Source organism: Dermacentor silvarum, chromosome 11 (assembly GCF_013339745.2).
Source record: "Dermacentor silvarum isolate Dsil-2018 chromosome 11, BIME_Dsil_1.4, whole genome shotgun sequence".
NCBI classification, from domain to species: domain Eukaryota; kingdom Metazoa; phylum Arthropoda; class Arachnida; order Ixodida; family Ixodidae; genus Dermacentor; species Dermacentor silvarum.
The window spans coordinates 96,336,371-96,355,886 of record NC_051164.1 but is presented as its reverse complement, the minus strand read 5'-3'; the positions used below and the strand labels follow the sequence as shown (position 1 = coordinate 96,355,886).

Here is a 19,516-nt window from a genome sequence, read left to right as displayed (position 1 = left end):
CTACCTTGGTTCTCCACAAGAAAAGCAGAAAGTTACCCATCAAGAAAGGGGTCAGGCAAGGAGACACAATCTCTCCAATGCTATTCACTGCATGCTTAGAAGTAGTATTCAAGCTCTTAGACTGGGAATGCTTAGCAGTGAGGATCAACGGCGAATATCTCAGCAACGTTCGGTTTGCAGATGACATTGTCCTGTTCAGCAACAATGGGGGCGAATTACGACAAATTATCGAGGACCTTAACGGATAAAGTGTGAGATTGGGGTGGAAGATTATTATGCAGAATACAAAGATAATGTTCAATAGCCTGGCAAGGAAACAAGAATTCAGAATCGCCAGTCAGCCTCTAGAGTCTGTAAAGCAGTACGTTTATCTAGGTCAATTATTCAAATGGGACCATAATCACGAGACGGAAATTTACAGAAAAATAAAACAGGGTTGTAGTACATACGGCAGGCGTTGCCAAATCCTGACTGGACTCTTACGACTGTCGATGAAAAGGGTACAATCATGGCATTCTACCCGTACTAACATATCAGCCAGAAACTTGGAAGTTAGCAAAGAAGCTCGAAAGCAAGTTAAGGACAGCACAAAGAGCAATGGAACGAAAAATGTTAGGCGTGACGTTAAGAGACAAAGAGAGTGGTGCGGATCAGAGAGCAAACAGGGATAACCAGTATTCTAATCGACATTAAGAGAGAAAATGGAGCTGTGCAGGCCATGTAATGCGTAGGGTAGATACCCGATGGGCTTTTACAGCTACAGAATGGATGCCAAGAGAAGGGTAAAGCAGTCGAGGATGGCAGAAAACTAGGTGGGGTGATGAAATTAGGAAACTTTCAGGTAGAAATTGGAAAGAAGCTAGCGCAAGACAGGGTCAACTGGAGATCGTAGGGACAGGCCTTCGTCCTGCAGTGTACATAAAAACGGGGTGATGATGATGATGATGAATTCATTATTGCATGTCCTCCAAGCAGGCGAGGCTTCAGTTCATTTATGGGTAATGCGTAAGGCTCTTGCTAATAATTTCGGACATAATCTGGCGGGGGGTAGGAAATTGTTTTAGGTAAAAGTACACAGCCTCTCACATTTCCTGCCCAAATGTGCGGATCCCCACCCTCTTTACATGCCCCGATTTCACTTATGGCATGCGCAGAGCCTCGGAGAAATAAAATCTTGAGCTTTTGCATTTTCACAGGCATTAGTGTGTGTGCACTTTGAGTACCCGAGAAAAAATTGGCGTCCATCATACTGTGAAACCACCATAGAAAGCAAACCTAATAAGCTTTTCTCAGAACAAAACCTTCGTAGCTGAAAAAAAAAACAATATTTCTGCCCCGGCCATCGCACTAGCAGAAGGTCCTCCACCTCTCGGGCTTCCTTCGAACTGATTTAGTATATTTACTATCGGTCTAATTCGGATTGTCGAATAATTTGGCCTTATTTTGGCGATCTGCAGGCCTCACAGTTAGCTTAGATGGCAGAGCGACTGCTCCGAAAAGGCGTTGGTCCCGGGTTCGATCCCCCAAAGGAGGATGAATGTTTCTTCAGCTCAGAGCCTTTCTTTATGACAAACAGTGCTGGGTTTATTCTGCAGATTAGTGCTACAGTTGGGTGGATGACCAATTTCTCTTTCATCAACTTTCCTCCACCTTATGGGCTTCTGTAGAAAAAATTCGAAATATTCAGTACCCTAGACAGCGGTAGTCAGTGCCACCGGCTTTCTCAGGCTTACCTGTGTCGTCGAATCCATGGGTCATTTCGTGGCCAATCACCATGCCAATGCCTCCAAAGTTCATGGAACTGTCATCAAAGACAGACTTGTTTATAGGACGAGATGTAGTTTGCGAGAAATCTTTTTTGTTGTCCTTCCAATGTTAAGTCCAAAAGCGGCGTGGAAGCTAACAATGGACGTGGCTCTTGCTCTTTCGTTTTAAGTTATCAGAAATATTACTGCTAAAGCCGTCTCAGGCCTACTGGTGAAGTTAATGCAATTAGCATTCGAGCAATGTAGCGACAGACCGCATTGCCATAGTGGAAACACGTGATGTATGAGACGTGTACATCAGCCTGGTTTTTCTCATGCCCTTCCTTTTGAACGTCCCTAGATAAAGCAACTTGGGACATTATTCCTTGTGGACTCGCCGCGCTATCCTGCTGCGTCGCCGCAAAGTGCCCGCGTCGCGCGTGTCTGAATGGACGTTCTGGCGGGCTAGTTGGTTCATAGCTTTTAGACGTTTATAAACTGCGCGAATGTCTGAATGAATGGAAAAACGAAACTCATGAAACGAAACTCATGAAGCCAACTTGAGTCACTGGGCAAGTTCGGCGCCTGGCGGAATTCAACCCGCTTCATAAATATTCAGGGAGCCTTGTCTGAATGGAAACGAAACTCATGAAGCCAACTTGCGTCACTGGGCAAGTTCGGCGCCTGGCGGAATTCAACCCGCTTCATAAATATTCTGGAAGCCTTGTCCGAATGGAACTTGCCCAGTGGCGCAAGTTGGCTTCATGAGTTTCGTTGAGCATGACTTACGTGGCGAAAAAAGAAAAAAAAAAAGGATTGGATTCGAGAAAGGGGGGGCAGGTGAGTTTCCTTGGGGGTGAGCAGGGTGCTTTTAGATGTAGTGACTAGACGACCACGTATTGTTGTATGCTGGTATAAGCAGCGGCATCACACTGTGCGAGAGTATGTCGCGCCTGCTTCAGGTGGCGATATGAAATATGACCGAAGCGAAGGAATAAGAAAAAAAAAGTTGCAGTGGCTTAGCTCGGCTATGCCAGGATATACGTAGCGTTAGCAAAGGTTGAGCTGATTATTCTTAGCTTTCCTGGTTGTCTAGATTGTCAAGGATTAGCTTGATTGTCATGCTTACAGCTGCTCCAATGACACACACGCGGTATACGTATTATGTGGCACATGTATATAGCCTTCTTCTGTTCATTCCTCCTAGGCTCAACCGCTAATTGCCAGGCAACTACTTCGGGATCCGATGAGTCAAGCTTCTCCGTTCTTCTGCGCTGTTGAGCAGCATTTGCGCTCTCCTTCTCCATGGCTATACCACACTGGCAAACGCCAGTCAGAAGCGCAGCGGCTCCAACGCAGAGTCAGACGGCGACTGCACAGCGAGCGCGCGCCGGCGCCAGTGCGTCTACCACGGCTACGACGTCACTCCTCTGGAATGCGCAGACCGGCGGCGGTGAGTCGCGCGCGGAGGCGGCGGAGTGCGCGAGAGGTGCCGGCTCCGGTGGCTCCGGTGCGCAAGCCGTGTGACATAACTGATCCTTGCGCATGCGCAGCACGGCTCTTGATGTGCCGCGCGAAACGGGATTGGCTAGGCCAGTGTAGCTAACGCTACAAAAATCAAGCCGCCGTTGCTTTCTTGTAGCAGCAACCAGCAACGGCTCCGTCACCTTGGCACTATTTCTCAGACCCCAATTAAGCCATTAAATGAAGGTCCATCTAAATATGTTGCCAAACTTGGAACGAAAAACGGGCCATAATCTATTGCCGGAGATATCAGTAAGTGGTGCACGATTGAAGCGCGACTAGGTGAGGGGGGGGGGGGGGGATGAACACTGAATTTAGAAAACCAATGTTGAAGAATGTATAAAAACTTGTAATCGGAGTACTGTCGTACGAGTAAACGTCCCGTTTCAAATATATTTGCTCTGCTGAAACAACCGATGCATTTTTTTCCTATTTCACAATTTATTAGTTCGTTCTTGGTGACCCCTACCAACCAGTGATTTGGCGCAAGATTGTGCAAGTCAGCTATTAGAGAGTTATAGCTCAGCGGGTTTACGGGCGAGCGGAGACGCCACTGCGCATGTGCGGTACGCTGGCGCGGCCGGCTTGTTTACGGAGCGGGCACTTTGCTTCGCTGTTACCTCTCCCCAGCGGTGCGCGTGCATTTCTTAATTCTTTCTGGGGTTTTGCGTGCCAAAGCCAGCTCTGATTATGAGGCACGCCGTAGTGGAGGGCTCCGGATTAATTTTGACCACCTGGGGTTCTTTAACGTGCACTACAACGCAAGCACACGGGCGTTTTTGCATTACGCCTCCATCGAAATGCGGCCGCCGCGGTCGGGATTCGATCCAGCGATCTCGTGCTCAGCAGCGCAGTGCCTTAACTGACTGAGCCACCGCGGCGGGTGCGGAGCGCGCGCAGCGGACTAGCGTTTTTGCGAAACAAATATGGCGACCACCCGCGCGAACAGCCCCATGTCGTCGGTGCCGTATTCAAACGCGGCGCTGGCTCGCCTGCTGGCGAAAAAGCCTCGGATGTGTTTCACCACCGAAGAAGACCTCTGTATACTGCGAGAGGTTTCAGCAACGAGGCCGTTTGGCGATGATTTGAAATGAATGACCGCGATCGGAAATCCGAAGCGAGCGCTTGGCCGCGAGCTGGCGCTAACTCCAACCTTGTTGGACAGGTGGCGCAACAAAGCGCTCAGTTAACCGAGCGAGGGATTGCTGAGCTAAAGCTCTTCATTTCGTGCGGCGCTTCGCTGCCCTCTCCGCTCGCCCGCTCGTTCCGCTGGCTCGTAAGCCCGCTGAGCTATTCTCTGTTACGTATCGCGGAAGGGCGACGCTCACTTGAACGCGGCGGTTACGTTCGAGTGTTTTTATTTCCTTGCATTTTTGTTCAAAGTGTGGCGTGGGCTTCACTTCAAATCAGCACAATGCATTGGCGGGCTAGTTGGTGCGAATCCATAATTACTTGTTTAGCGCAAAAACAACGGACACGTGAAAGACGACTAGGACAAGGCGCTTGTTTTTGCGCTAAACAAGTAATTATGGATTCACTTCAAATGTTGCGTAACCAGCGCACGGCATTTGTTGGCGAAAGGTGTGAGTGCAGACTTTTGTTATCGCGCAAGTTCACGGTGCGGAATCCGCCGTGCTGTGTCTCATCGTGACGATAAATGCGGAGTGCTCCGCGAAGAAACGTCGCGCTATCTTCGCTCACTCTCCGGAATCCAGGATCTGAGTGTCCTAAAGGCAGCAAAATTTGTGAGTTGAATGTTTTCTAAATGATAATGTGGAGCAAAGTTGTATTGTCTGATAACTGCTCGATATGAATACATGGTGTCGCGCGGAATCGCGAATGATTCTCTGAAAAGGTTTCGCATATGTTGCTATACATTACGACTGTCTGCTGGCCATAGTACACTTTTCGTCCATTGAAACCTGTGTTTGTTTGGTCAAACATATCGGTTACATTATTCTAGACGAATGAAAGTGAAGTTGCTTTTGAAACCTCTTGGGCACTGTCATTTATTTCCATCCTATTCGCTCACCTTCCTAAGGAACCTACTGGAGCAATTGCGGTCAATAACAGCCTAATTATGATCACGCTAAGACTTACGCCACTCCTATAATTTAACGACAGGCTGTCGCTTCAGCTGAGGCGAGGCACAACCTCGCCTCAGCCTCAGAAGGAAATTAAACTGCTCGAGTAGCGGTCGAAATACCGCACGCTAAAGAAATTCAAGCATTCGTGCCAAGCAACATAAGATCTCGACGTCACTTCCATTTCCGGGTGTAACGTGGTACTTCTTCCTTTATTTTTCATTACTGAAGTTGCCCCCACGACACACAGATTACGAAGATTGCCACACGCCGCCATTTTCTTGACATGTGGGCTCCTATGGAAGCTTCGCTACCAGTTTACATATACCTTGATTGAATAGCGTTGATTCTTTTAAATCTCTTCTACGGGTGATCGCTACTGTCGAGCGTGCGATATGCGGGGGCCCGTGGAGCTACAACTTTGGAGCTGCAACTCTCAAAAGCAGAAAATTAACTTTGGAGAATGCTGCGATATAGAAGCAGATTAATATAATGTTTTCAAGAAAATGCCAACGCGGAAAATGAACTGGCACCCGCCGTAGTGGCGTAGTTTCTAGAAGGCGTTGCGCTACTACGCTTCAGGCCACGGGATCGAATCCCGGCCCCAGAGGCCGCATTTCGATGAGGGCGAAATGCAAAAACGGCCCTGCAGTCATGCATTGGGTGCGCGGTAAAACACCCTAGAAGGTCAAAATTAATCCCGAATCCATCACTACGGCGTGCCTTAATATAAATCGGGGTTTGGGCACGTGAAATTTCGGAATCAATTTTTTTTAGGTTTACCTGGGAAAATGTGGGGAGTTGGAAGCAGTTGAATATAATGTTTTGGATTGCGAACGCGGAAACCTAACTGGAGAAAATGTGGCAACTTGGAACCAGTTAAATATAATGTTTTGAAAAGCGAACGCGGGGAATTACCTGGGAAAAATGTGGCTATATAATGTATATAAAATATATAGAGTTGAATATAATGTTTTCAGATGCGATGCGCAATTTGACGTTTGAATTTATGCAGATATGTAAGTATTTATTAATGTAGATAACTAATTTTGAGTTACTAGCTGATTAATGATGAGAGAAAAATTCCCCAGTCTCTGCCGATGGTCTCTGCCGGAATCATTTTGTCATTGAAGAGTGGCACATACACAGGGATCCAATTTGTCGTGAAAGGAAAACAGAATACAAGCATCTTTTCAGGTAATGTTATCTTCTAATTTAGAGTTATTAAATTATAATCTTCTGAAAACTTGTTTTTACTTTGTTGATTGTTGTACCAGCACCTACAGGTCCAGTGTTTCTGAGAAGCAGTGTTTCGGCACGTCCAACTGCGACGGTTTCGTTGCGAATTATTTGCGGAAGCCGCAAAATCCGGGTCACGGAAATCTGTCCTTTGTAAATCAAGAAATTTGTTGTAGTTTAAGGTGAAGGTGCACCTTTGGCCTTCCCCTTTCAGATGCATAAAATGTTCTCAAGCGCTTTAGATTGACGAAACATAATAGTGACCTAGCGACTTTTGAAAACAGGTTTTCTGAATGTTGTCATGTTTAGGATATTGCATAATTTGATGCTTCCGAAAAAAATGACTATAATGTCTACAGTGGCTCTGTTTTCTCATTAGAGAGAGATACAAAATTCTGTAAGGAGAATATATTAGGCCCTTTTGTGCAACGATAAATATCATATTATACACTGATGTGACCTATACCAGTAATTTCTACTGCGTAACATCGCATAAATAGAATAAACGATGTGGCCATTTCGTATTAACGATAAAAGTTGTTAAATTAGTCTTAGCGACGCACATTTTTGATATGTTGTTTTGAGATTTTAGGCGTTCTACTGCGACATAGTTGTGGATATACCTGTATTACCGATGGACGCCTGAATAATACACTCAGAGCACGCGTCCATAGTAGGGGGCAACAAAAAAAAACATCGTGTCTACCCATGAATACTTACGAATTATTACAATCCGGCCAGTGTTTTATCAAGAAAAAAATAATAACCCTACTTGATCTATCTTCACCCCAATGAACGTTTTTGGCTATCCTTCTTTGACAAAATTTGTCGTCACGATGAATTGTTCAGAAGCGATGTCTTTTTCGCGTTATATACATTTTATCGCACGCGGATTATAGATTTAAATTTGGCGTTGCACATCACTGAAATAACCGGTACAATAGCTCTTTTCCCCGAAAGCCTTCGGCGAATGGATCTCCCTGCCCCCGTCGTTTGTACCACCGACACTACCAGCTTCACAGCTTCCGTATAAAATGCTTCTTCCATATCATATGTATTTTCTCGACACTTTTGATGTTTCATCACTCCTTTATGTGACGCCCTGTGGCCCTGAAAGTATTTGTAATAAATAAGAGAATTAGCTCAAAGCAAGTTAGGCTAATATAGTTTAACGTATTAAGACCCCCAGTTCATGGCACGCATATTTACAGCGAAGCTGTCTTTGGCTAGGGTTCCCTGAATTTTTTTGTGTCCATCAACAAATCTGCGTTTGCAAAAACTCAGCTCCCGAATTTGATGCAAAATTGCTTCATTGTATGCAAAAGCTCTATACGTCTCATCACTTGGATATGCATTTTCAGTAAATTAGTTATCAATAGGCACCATTTTCCAGATCAACTAGACTCTCAGGTAGATAATAAGCGTTTACAAAAGATTTGCCGCTGTGCGACCCGCGTCGACGACGTGTACGCTCGCACCACCCTCTCTTTGTCGTCATTCCAAGCGTTTGCGTGCCTGGTCTCCTTCCACTGTCCCGGCGTGGCGGTCCCGTCGCGCGTTTCCAGCTTCCTCCGGCTCCCCGACGTTGCGGTAGTCTTCCACGCGAATGTATGCCGCCAATCGAGACCACAAATTTTTTAAAAAAAATTGTATGTGCGGGTGTCTTTTTTCGGGATGACCACCGTTACCGCTCAAGAGAAGCAAAACTTTCTGATATTCCTTGAACTAAATTTTGTGTCAACTCTATCTCGTGTGCTAAAGTGTTTCGCGTGCAATCCACCTTCACAGCAGTGAAATGGCACGTAATTTTTTTTTTTTGCATTCAGCGACTCACCGTGGAAGTCCATATTCATAGAAGACCCCTTGAAGAATTCCCGAAGGGAAGACTGTAGAAATGGTGAATGATGATGCATCAGTTTGACTTTAAAGCATAAAAGTTCATCCAACATTTGAAATTAACATCGCATATTGTATTCAATGTACAGTGAAGGGGGACAATTCTTATGCACCAGAGTGCAGCTTGAAGCTACACAAGAGAAACCCTTAACGGTTTCTTACTTTGATTTTTAAGGATTTCTGACTTCATTTTTCGAGATTTTTGCTTTGTAGATTGATGCTACCGTCGGGTTGGTGACAATTTTCGGGCTTCGTGAGCTTTCCTCTATCTTACGAGCTCCTGCAAAACTGCAATGCAGTGCTCAGATGTGTTTATCGAAACGTGCGAGCGCGTGGTCGTCGACACCTGCAGGACCATCTCGTGATGACCGCCCGCGGTATCGACGAGGTCACACGATGCGCAGTGTCAGCCGACCAGAGGCAATGGAACGTGGATGCATCCTCGTCGATAACCCACGTGATTATTCCGAGAAGCTGCTGCAGGTGTCGACGGCCAAAAGCGCGCGCGTTCCTGATAACACATCTGATAACTGTACAGCTGCTACGAAGCAGTTGTACACCCGTGTCACAAAAGAAGCATAGTGTATCTTATTGTACATACGTAGGGAAAACGTATAAAGGCCACAGGCTCACAGAAAAATCAAAAAGAAAAAAAACTACTGAATGTTTTCTTAATTCATATGCACGTGTCTAAATTTACAGGTGCACTGAAACACTCAATGTCCGATGTTTGTCACAGTCCTCAATTTCAAGGTACAATCATGGGTGGAGGATGCAGTTGGCTTTATTGACCCATTGATCAGTATTACTCTTAATCTGGAGCGCACATCCTGTCAGCCCTGTAATTTCGCTGTAACTTCGGGCAGCTTCTCTGCATTTGTGTTCACTAGAATTCACACCAAAATTTAATCATGTAATAGAACCATTCACGTAGGCGAATTCAAAACACATCTCACGCGGGACGCAATATACATGCCATACGTACTACTTTGTTTAGCAAAGGTTACCGTCTGAAGTCGTGGAGCTATTAACGCATGATTCTGTAAGAAAGTTTTTGTACACAACCAAAAAAAATTGGTGGTCATATTACTCGGTATTACTCGGTACAATATCTCATGTAGAAAGTTCCGTTGAAAGGAGTAGTCATAGTTTAAGCAGCACTAAGCACCAGATTCATGCGGGCTTTTTTCATTGTGCTGAACCAAATGCTGTTCTTATTTGTTAAAGTGTTCTTTTTTAAGACTGTGCAGGCCTTCTCGAGCTTAAAGGGCGACTACTGCGATTTTTAGATGTGCACTCACCTTAATAAAATTTGGAATATACGTTTTCCTTTGCACCCTGATTATCTGTGGCAAACAGTATGTGTCATTATGTTCTCAGAAAAATGACTTTAAAATATTGGCGGCGTGTTCCCGACTCATGCCCACGAATTGAATACTTTTTGATGGCCACTCTGGGTTTGTGACGTCAGCCTACAAAGCGACTTCGCCCAGAAAAAACGGAGCAGGCGCCTTTTTCCACGTGACTACGGTCGACAATTTTCGTTTTGCCAGACGTGATAGCCGGTGCTCCTCTTCGTCTTGGTGCAAGCACAACGCTTTGAACTTTGCAACGTCAGCAGCCTCGAGCGGAGGTGGTGGGAAAAACGCAAAAGGCGGTCCTTCAGCGCTCATATCGTCGTTGAAATCGTCGCTGTCTACTTCGAAAGATTGGAAAAATCCCCCTTCGTCAGAAGACATCGTCAGCTACACTTTTTTGGCGTTAGCACCACGTGTACTGCATGCTAAGCCCGCGTTCTGCGTGTTTACATTGCGGTAGTGTGGATCTCACATCATTGACTCATAGTGACGTCACTATGAGCAGCTACCCTTTTCGGTTTTGGTACCTCGTTTATTGGTTATTTAATATTACTGGTGAGTTTCTAAGCAAATCGAACCATCTTACCGGAGACAGGACGGTCAAAGCCATTTTAAGATTACAATATGCTAATATGGCTAAAGAAATGCAGGAGTTTCCCTTTAAGAGACGAGTACGACGTAAGTTAGGTGTGTCGCATAGTGGGAAGTGCCACTTGAGTTCAAATTCCCAATGCTTATTGACCCGATGCTCTAGTTTCAATTATTATTGACTACGATTGTTTGATGACGCCTAACGCTGCATCCATTTCGTGGCGTTGAAAGTAAACCAGTATCTAAACATCGCCGGTAGATTTCCATGAAGGCTGCGGATAATTCATGAACTTTTGTTGGATGAAAGTTCTAGACTATTCGATGTGTTTCAGGTGGTAGGTTCGAACTGATTTATTGCAAATATATTCACACGCACTTGAGCTATTTGATATATTAACGTCTTATATTGTTGGCCGCAGAAGCTGCAGATACCGTATCACTAGATGCGCCAAGAAGCAGAAGTCACAGAAGACGGCGACAGCAGCGCCGTTGAAAGTAAGACAAGCATTCATCGCCACCAGATCAATTATGAGATAGAAAAAGTAAAAGCAGGACGCTTGCGTTTAACATTGGCAGGTGGCAGTCGTAATAAAGGGTACTAAATGGTACTTCCAGGTACTAAAATGCGAAGTAGATACTTCAGCGCGGGCGCACTTTCTTCGTATACCATAGCAAAGCTAAGGAGAAGAAAAAATTGTGCTCTTTCTCTGTTGCGGAGAGTGGTCGGGAATACGTACCCATTTCGTTTGCACTTGGATTGTAGAAGGCATTGACAACTGCAGCCCCATCTAGCCACCTAAACGAAGTGGAAAAGGTGACAGTTTACTTGTTCACAATAAATCGGCAGTGTGGCAACCAGCTCGGACTGGATTTATTAAAGCAACGCGGACAGGTTCGCATCAACAATATTTTCGCAAACACATTTTTGGTTCTTTTATGAAGATACGTATTAAAGACTGGCAAATAGTATGACCATTCTGCGGGCTGAAAACAACTTTAATTTGTTTGTGTGCAAAATGCATAGGCAGCTTTGCTGCAGCACACGTATTGCCCAATACCGACAATACTGTCGGTATTGGGCTGTGAGCAATGAGATTGTATGCATGGCGCTGAAAAGTAGGCCGGCAGATACGGATACAAGTGAGCCTGAGGAAAAACTGAACGGCGAGTGTCAACCGAAGCGTCCACAGTGGCGGAAACAGGAGGGCAAAAACCTTATCGGCGCGTGCTCTAAGGAAAGCAGCGCCAACCCGTCAATCATGGACCCGTACGGGCACCCTCGAAAGATAACTATGCAGGCATCATAATTCCTAATTTTCATGCCTAAATAGTTTTGATAGGTCAAATTCTTGTGTTTTAAAGAGTACACAGTTCAGGGAGCCACTGCAAGAAGCAGCTTTGTCATACCTCTGAATATTCTTAGCGTTGCTTTCCTGCAGTTTTGATTGAGGAAGTGGTTGGATGTCATATGAAGTTGGGGCGATATCCTGAATTTTCTTCACTTGTCTGTCATCACCTCGTCAATGCTAAATAGGCCTGTTCCTACTCTCAACTGCCGGTGACAACTTGACAATGTGTCCTGTCAATGTGTTCCCTGTTGAAACTTCAAAGCAAGAATTAAGTTTAAAGCTTTAAAGCTTAAGGTAAGGTAAAACATAAGGTATAAACGAATGGTATTTAAAGAAAAACGTATAATATTACATTATCTATATTTGCCTCGCAGATTAGATATTGACAGTAAAGATTTGGCTTTTTTAGTACTAACGTGATGGAGTTATACATGTTCAGAAGCCTAGATCCAGCGTTTTTCGCGTTTGTGTTTATATTTACTCATATATTGATTGATTTATCTATACAGTGACGCGGTCATCCATTAGTCCAAACAAGAGCGAACCTTCTCGAAGGGCATTTGAGACGTTCTCTTTGCGTAATTCAACATGCAGAAAGTAATTCTTACAACTTACTCGGCGTCTTTGTCGTATGGTCGTCGCAGCTTCAGCATTTGCTGCTTCCAGCTGTTTAGTGATATTGCGTACATCATCTCTCCGTAGGGGGCGTTGAGGCAAAAATTTGGTACCTGAAACAGATAGCAGTTCTGGCCTGATTTCCAGGACGGGCGATTTGCCTGATTTTTACGAAGTATAATGCTGTTATAACTTGCTGCTATGAGTGTGCTACTGCCGTTGAAGCTATACGAAGTAGATTGAGCAGAAGACATTAACCATAGCGCTCGCATGTAGCATCCGATTTGGGCAGCAGCGGCAGTGGTAGTGCGGTAAGGCCGTTATCTAGCAGTCATAAAACTCATTATGCCCATTACTATCAAAGAACACTGAACTCCTCACGACATCGAGTCCTGCTAACTAAAGTTTCGAGGAAGCACATGCTACAATCGTAATTTTCTTTGTTCAGGCGATTGTTATGAATGATAAAATACTGTGGGGAAGTCTTGTTGCACACAAAGAAAATTGCTAGTGGGTATTTAAATATTTATGCCGCCTAACCTGTTTTTAGGAAATAAAGAAAAAGAGAGTTAGGGACAATGCTTTCTGCTGCGTGTCTCCTGGTGAATGCTTAATCAAATGTCCAAGCAATCATATTTTCTATAAATGTTATTAGGAAACGCTCACGTCACGTATCACCTCACGTCACGTATCACCCCGCGCATCTGTGCACCTAATGCAATTCCTAATTCACAGCTTTAATTTATTTCGTGATGTGAATCTGTAGAAATGGAGCTTTCGGATAACTGCTCCTAAAGCAGTAAAGCATGAGATATGCTTGGTCCACTTAATTTCAGCTGAAAGCAACTAGTTACCTTTGCTTAATGAGTGTGTACTCACAAATTTGTAAAGTCCCTCAATGTACGTCGTGTTGAGTAGCCAGTCAGGATATCCAATTTTCGTTCCCATTTTCTTCAGCTGAAAAATATTCAAACCAAAGCATATTTACGCTCTGAGAATCGCAAGTCGCAAGAAAACGGGCGCATGGAGAAATCTTTCGTAATCATCGTGTCGCTTTGTAACTCCGTATTTAGTCAATCGCTTGCGAATGTTCTCTCAATCTTTTATAAATCGCTCGTGCTTGTTCAGGGGGACGCGACATGTGTTTGTTTCTCCCAAGAACAACGCCTTGAACGTTTGACACTCAGAGTGAGTACCAGTTTGAGTTCTTGGAACCTTGTCTAGATTACAGGGACAATAAAAAAAACATGACAAGTGAAGGGGCGGCCAGTTTGTCTGACAAACATCCGTAGATATTCCTAGAATATGGATCATGCGAATGAACAGGCATGTCACGTGGAAACCAAACTGAAAGAGAGCCATATGAAGTATGTAGCCGTCGGCATGCGTTTACATTAGGTAGAGGGAAGTTCTTCGGGGATGATATTACGGAGGAGTCTTTCTGCCTGTCCAGCATTGTGGTAAATTGGTTAATTTGATGTATTCCAGTTCTATTCCGTGCCACAAACTTGTCAATGCTAACAAAAAGCTCGTGATATAAAACTATGAAATAAAACTGTAATTATTGCTACGCTAACAGTCGCCAGAAATAATCAAAAGTAGAGCGACAAGATCCATGCTATCATAAGTTTTGGCGACAGTGATAAAAAAACTACGCACCTTCATCTCTGCTGCAGCTTTAGTCATTTCGTCCACCCATTGAAGGGTCTGTAGAGATTCATTGAAGGCGGCCATGATCCTTTTCGCAAGATCTTCAACCTGGAACAATGTTGATTTTACTAGTAGAATGAAAAGCGTAGTGATAACTGTAAAACTGCGTATAATTATGGTGTCTCCAAATGTCTATCTTTGTTACGATATTTTCCTTTAACTAAACCAATTATTCCGATCATCTTGTGTGCGACGGAGCGCCATCCATTGTAACCGAACTGCACCACGTGGTTATTTAAGATGACGTTCTGTTGAACAGCGATGTACAATGGGTGTCATAGATGCAATACTCTTGACTTTAGCAGCTATTCACAGGAAACGTCTTTCATTTTGGTCAGCATAGGAGGTCGCTTGGTTAAACCGCATGAAAGCTTACACGTACTTAACGAAATGTAACCAAAAACATGTACTACTAATATCGCTTCCACCTTTGCAACATTACGACGCACGTGCGTTACCTTATTACTACTGTAGCAAGAAAAAAAGGCAATTACTCGATTATGCGCGTGTCGCGCGCCCAGATGGGGCCGTAGTCGTCCCAGCGCATGCCGCAATCAAAGCTAAATGAGAGAGCTAAATATGCCATAGTAGGTACGTTCCTCAAACCTGTGCTGATTAGGAATTAAAAGGCTTACACGTATGCAAGTTGTTGCATAAAATTGACAGTTGCTCAGCTACGGCTTCCCCGCGTTACAGCACGTAGGGTCCAGAACCTGTGTGAGTATACTCGGGCATTAAGAGAGAGGGATGGTCAATCCGCGCCGAGCACTTTTGACCACGCGGGATCACTACGTATAGTGAGCGAGCATGACTGCAAGATTGGACATTAGGACCACCACTAGCAGTATTATAAGTTAGGCAGGTAAGCTTTGTATTGCGTGAATAAAAGTAACTTGCGTATAATTTATTGTGATTTCTGTCCTCTAGTGCCGTACACATTGAGTAGCACGCACAAGATGTTTCACATACCCCACTGCGGCTGCGGCCTCAATGCAGCTGACCACTTTTTTTTTCTGCACATGTTAAAGGGTACTTACGAAAAGTGGAAATGGGCCCTTCAATTCGCCTCATTACAGTTTAGGACTTGCCCATGTTTCTTCGAGCAGTAGTAATCCTTCAAAACTGTAAGGTATTTTTTATAGTGTTGTTAAAACAGTAGACCCCATAAATGCCTTAGACAAGTTTTTGGAAAGCCTGTTGAACAGTTATCAGAGTTACGCGAGAAACCATCCGCACGGGCGTGTTTATTATTTGACTCCATAGCTCCCTGGTTGTATTATTGTGCTACATCTACTTATATGTATTATGTTTTTTTTGTGAATGATAGCCCGCACGAAATTTGAGAAAAGTGGGATTGTCAGCATAGACATTTAAAAAAATGATTTGGACAGTGAAGAAAAGGTGCAGTTGTATTTTCATGTTGAAAAATGACGTCCAAATCTGCTGCCATTATTTTTGAGTGCAAGTGCCCCTAACAATGCAAATGTTCGACTTTGTTTTCAACTGCAGTGATTAGGGATGTCTATATTTCTGGGCACTTGCCAGTGTCTGTCTTGCAAATAAACGTGTCTATAAATCTTTTGGAAAATTTGGTAATTGCCAACATGACGTTTGAGTATCACATTGCACATTTCACTTGCTATGTTCCCTGTAATAGTCAGAATCAGAAGCATGTTCTATTGAGTTAGGGTAACAGATAATGACGATACAGAAGGAAGTCTTAGAGCACAAGGCTGTAATTCAAAGTACATATAAACATGCACATTAATGCTATAGGTCTTGTCACGTGGTCGCACAACATACTTTTGAAGTTCTAGCAGCAAGGAAGCTTTCCTTCTTCCTGGGATAAATTTCATGAACAATTTGTACATGTTTTTTTTCGTGCCATGAATATAATATAGGTGGAGTATGTATTTGGGAGATTGTAGGCTATGACTTCTAAACTAAATTTTTTAAACTGTCGTAGTTCATTGAATTGAAATGTTTTAGCGCTAGTGCTGGTATCGCTTTTTTAGGACAACGGAACACATGTTACCTCTTTCTTGGCCTCTTGGCTAAACTTGCGCTGCACGTAGAGGTAGCCCACACTTGCGGGCATCGCATCATTCACCACATCGACGCAATGTTGCCACCTCGGCCTTTGTTCACGTACTCCCGCTTTCACTTTGCGAAGCTCGAATGAAGCGTTGCGGAATTCTTGCGACCCGGTCGCAGCCCACCTCAGAATGCGACGCAAACCGACGTAGTTGAACAAGGTGTCACTGGAAGAGAAGTTCGAAGATGGAGGCTTTCGTTACACCGCAGCTCCTGCATTATACTGCAGCAGCTTTTGAAGTTAGTACACAAGATTCGGTGCTGCATTCAGAGGTATGACAGTATTCCCTTTCATAACGCAGTTCGATTAATCACCTCATAGATGTATATACTTGGTAACAAGGGCGTTTAACTGTCATTTTTGTCGTCGCCATCGTAGTCGCCGTGAGGTTCCGTATACAGTTCAACGGCGATAAGATCGTCTTCGCGCACCGTACGCTGTGTGTGCGAGTGAAAGCGTGCCAGGGTGAGCCGCCAACCGCAGCTTAATATCGCGCTCGCGAGAGAGGAAGGTGGCCGGAAGCGCGCGGTCTTCTTTCGCGCGCGAGGCACAGGGGCGAGGCGACGGAGAGGGAGGGGGTGCGTTCTGCTTCGTCGGCTGCTGCTCACAGCGAGGCCGCGCGGGCGCCGTATCTTGAAAGCGATCTGCGATGTGGGCGAAGTGCGCACCCGCGCAGGCCTCATCTTCAAAGCAATCTGCGATAGGGACAAAGTGCATGCGCCGAGTGTACGTTCGAGGTTTAGTTCACGTTGAAGCGAGAGACAGCGCGAAGGTGAATTTGCTCGCTGCCGCTGGCGCGCTTTATCACTCCAGCGTTTTGACGAGCTCCCGCGGTAATCGAGCGAGCTGTGTTCATGTTTACCTGTGTGCGCGTGACACCGTGCTTGCCTATTTAGTTAGTAAGCGAATATTTACAACCTTATACGGCAATAAAACTACGGTCCTTACTTCCTGTAGCTGTCTGCTAATGTGCTATCGCAATCGATGCTTCGCCTTTCGGGAGAAACTGCGACTTTTTTCTGTAACAACAAAAATGTCCGCACTTATCCTTCAGAGAGTTCGTTATTTGAAGCGTTGGTTTTTCAGTCGCTTTGGGTATAGGGACGCTTACAGGCCGGCAAATTCGTACAAGTATTTCTTTAACGTTTTGAAGAATTGCAGTAGACTATTCTACTAGGCTTTTAGACTATTGAGTGTGGGACTTAATATTGTACAATGTAGTGTGGTGCTTTTTGACTTACGGGTCAGCACATCGCAGAAATTCATTAAGTTTCTTGTAGTACTCCAGTGCGAAGAGTTCAACGGTCTCGTTGCGAGCTAACGTAATATTTACTCGAGAAAACTCCTTCTGAAGTAAACAGTGAATAGGTATCTGGAAAATAGAACAAATGATTGCGTAAGTTTGCGGACCAAAGTTACTCCTTTTAAAGATTAAGTGTTCTACTAAGTATTCGTGTGTCATGCTTACGTGAGAGAAATTTTTCTCCAATTCTTCGATGGTGGTTCTGTGATAAAGTTTTAAGAAATCTCGCCTCTCCTCGAGTGGCAATGTCATCTGGAAAGTGCAAAAATATACTTATTGCATAGAAGGAATAAGTATGCTCTCGAATAGTTCGTTTCACTTGCACTGAAAACAAGCAAGGTTATAGAGATACAAATTAAATTGTAGAAACAAAGCACATGAAAACTTTTTAACTGTAGACTGAAGACGTAGGAGGAAATTACATAAATCACTGCAGATTACTGACTAACGCTAACCACAGTTTTGCATTAACCTTAGTAAAGGAAATTTGTTGGTTGTGTTTACGTTCAGAGCTGGTATAACGAGTAAGACAGCACCGGTATGATGCGTACTATAGGCATTTTCCTAAGCTTCGGCTTTTTGACTTGATATAATTTTTCGTAGATTCTGATATTTACCATCTTAAATATATATTGTTGGCGGAAAATTGTTACGGTAGATTGTATAACTCCACGCTGTATATAAAGCCTCCCGGTGTCTTCTTTGATTAGTAGTAAATATAAAAGATTGTCGTTTTGTCACCGATTACCTGTCTATGGCATTGCTAATGTGGAAATGTTGAATATAATTAGCTACATTTATAAGCTAAAACATCGTTATTTATCAGCTTGAACTTACCTGACAAAATAAATTGGCTGTGAGCGAGAAGCAGTTGAGATTACTCTCAATAAAAAATAAATTAGGAAGGAAAACGTTTTCTTGAAAAGCGGCGCTCCAAGTTTTCAGGGCGAGCCCGTGCCAAATCGTAGAAAGGTTTGATTTTCATGGTGGCTTAAGTGGCGCAACCAGCAAATTTACTTGGTAATATCGGTATAAAAGACAGTGATTGTGCAATTCCTTCTGTTTTATGCAGCCAATGGTTGATTGATTACAGACTCAGACATCACCACACGTGTCAATGTACCTGTATAAAGCCTGCACAAAAAGGCAAGGGTTTTATATGTGACCCATGGGGAAGTTGTAAGCCGGGCTGCGACCCACTCTTCCTGCATTAATAATAACACTTAGAGGAGGCCTGTTCCGTCATGGCCAGCGGTGGTCGTCTAACCATTCGTACGAATCAGTCATTCAGCAAGTATGGCAATTCGTTCAACAAGAAATACCGCATAGCGCAAACCTCGATTTATGCTCTACATATACGAGTTTGCGGACATGCGGTTCCGTTCAGGAATGCCTTGCAGGTTATTACGTTAAATAATGTATTCTTACATTGGCCAGCTTTCCTTCAAAAGCTAGAAGATTGTCGGAAAGTTCGGTGAGCACGGCGTCAGACAGGTTGGGCTTCATGAACTTCATCGCCACTTTAATAAGCCTCTTGTAGGCAGCGATAATTGGCTTGCTGTACTTGGTGGTTTGATTGATGAGTTGGTTTCTACCCACCGTTGAGAATTTCAGCTGATCAAACTGTAAAGAGAAACGTGATCGCAGGTAATTGTTGCTGCCAATGTATGGACTCCCAAATGACCTCACGGGTCTAATATTTAGGGCTTTGTTGCCATAAATAATTTTTGAAGCGAACGTTACGGGAACATTAGACAGAAGTTACATAAATGTTTTGTAGACTTCAACTTCACAAGACTTCCTAAACAGGATCACCCAGCAGCCTAAAATCTCGCTACACTATAAGGCAATTTACTTTGAGCATCGTTTTATCCATATGTCCGGTGTCGGGCTGGGTAGCGTGAATGGTCCAACAAACAAATACGTGTCCGATGACGATTTTTACACCAAGGTCTGCCAACGGATTAGCTCCATGGTCTACCGATGAACTGACAGGCACCTGCCCAG

The 19,516-nt window shown here is 44.2% G+C and overlaps 1 protein-coding gene across 1 annotated transcript in view; it reads right to left on the bottom strand.

The window, feature by feature from the left end:
* LOC119432501 (neprilysin-4-like) overlaps positions 1–19,516 on the bottom strand; it is a 102,240-nt gene that overhangs the window by 7,378 nt on the left and 75,346 nt on the right. The window contains exons 5-14 of the mRNA XM_049658848.1: positions 18,938–19,132; positions 17,675–17,761; positions 17,448–17,578; positions 16,147–16,372; positions 14,061–14,159; positions 13,281–13,358; positions 12,402–12,514; positions 11,175–11,233; positions 8,427–8,478; positions 1,734–1,801 (exon numbers count right to left, since the gene is read on the bottom strand). Of these exons, the coding sequence (XP_049514805.1) occupies positions 1,734–1,801; positions 8,427–8,478; positions 11,175–11,233; positions 12,402–12,514; positions 13,281–13,358; positions 14,061–14,159; positions 16,147–16,372; positions 17,448–17,578; positions 17,675–17,761; positions 18,938–19,132 (1,108 nt within the window). The remainder of the gene's footprint in view (positions 1–1,733; positions 1,802–8,426; positions 8,479–11,174; positions 11,234–12,401; positions 12,515–13,280; positions 13,359–14,060; positions 14,160–16,146; positions 16,373–17,447; positions 17,579–17,674; positions 17,762–18,937; positions 19,133–19,516) is intronic.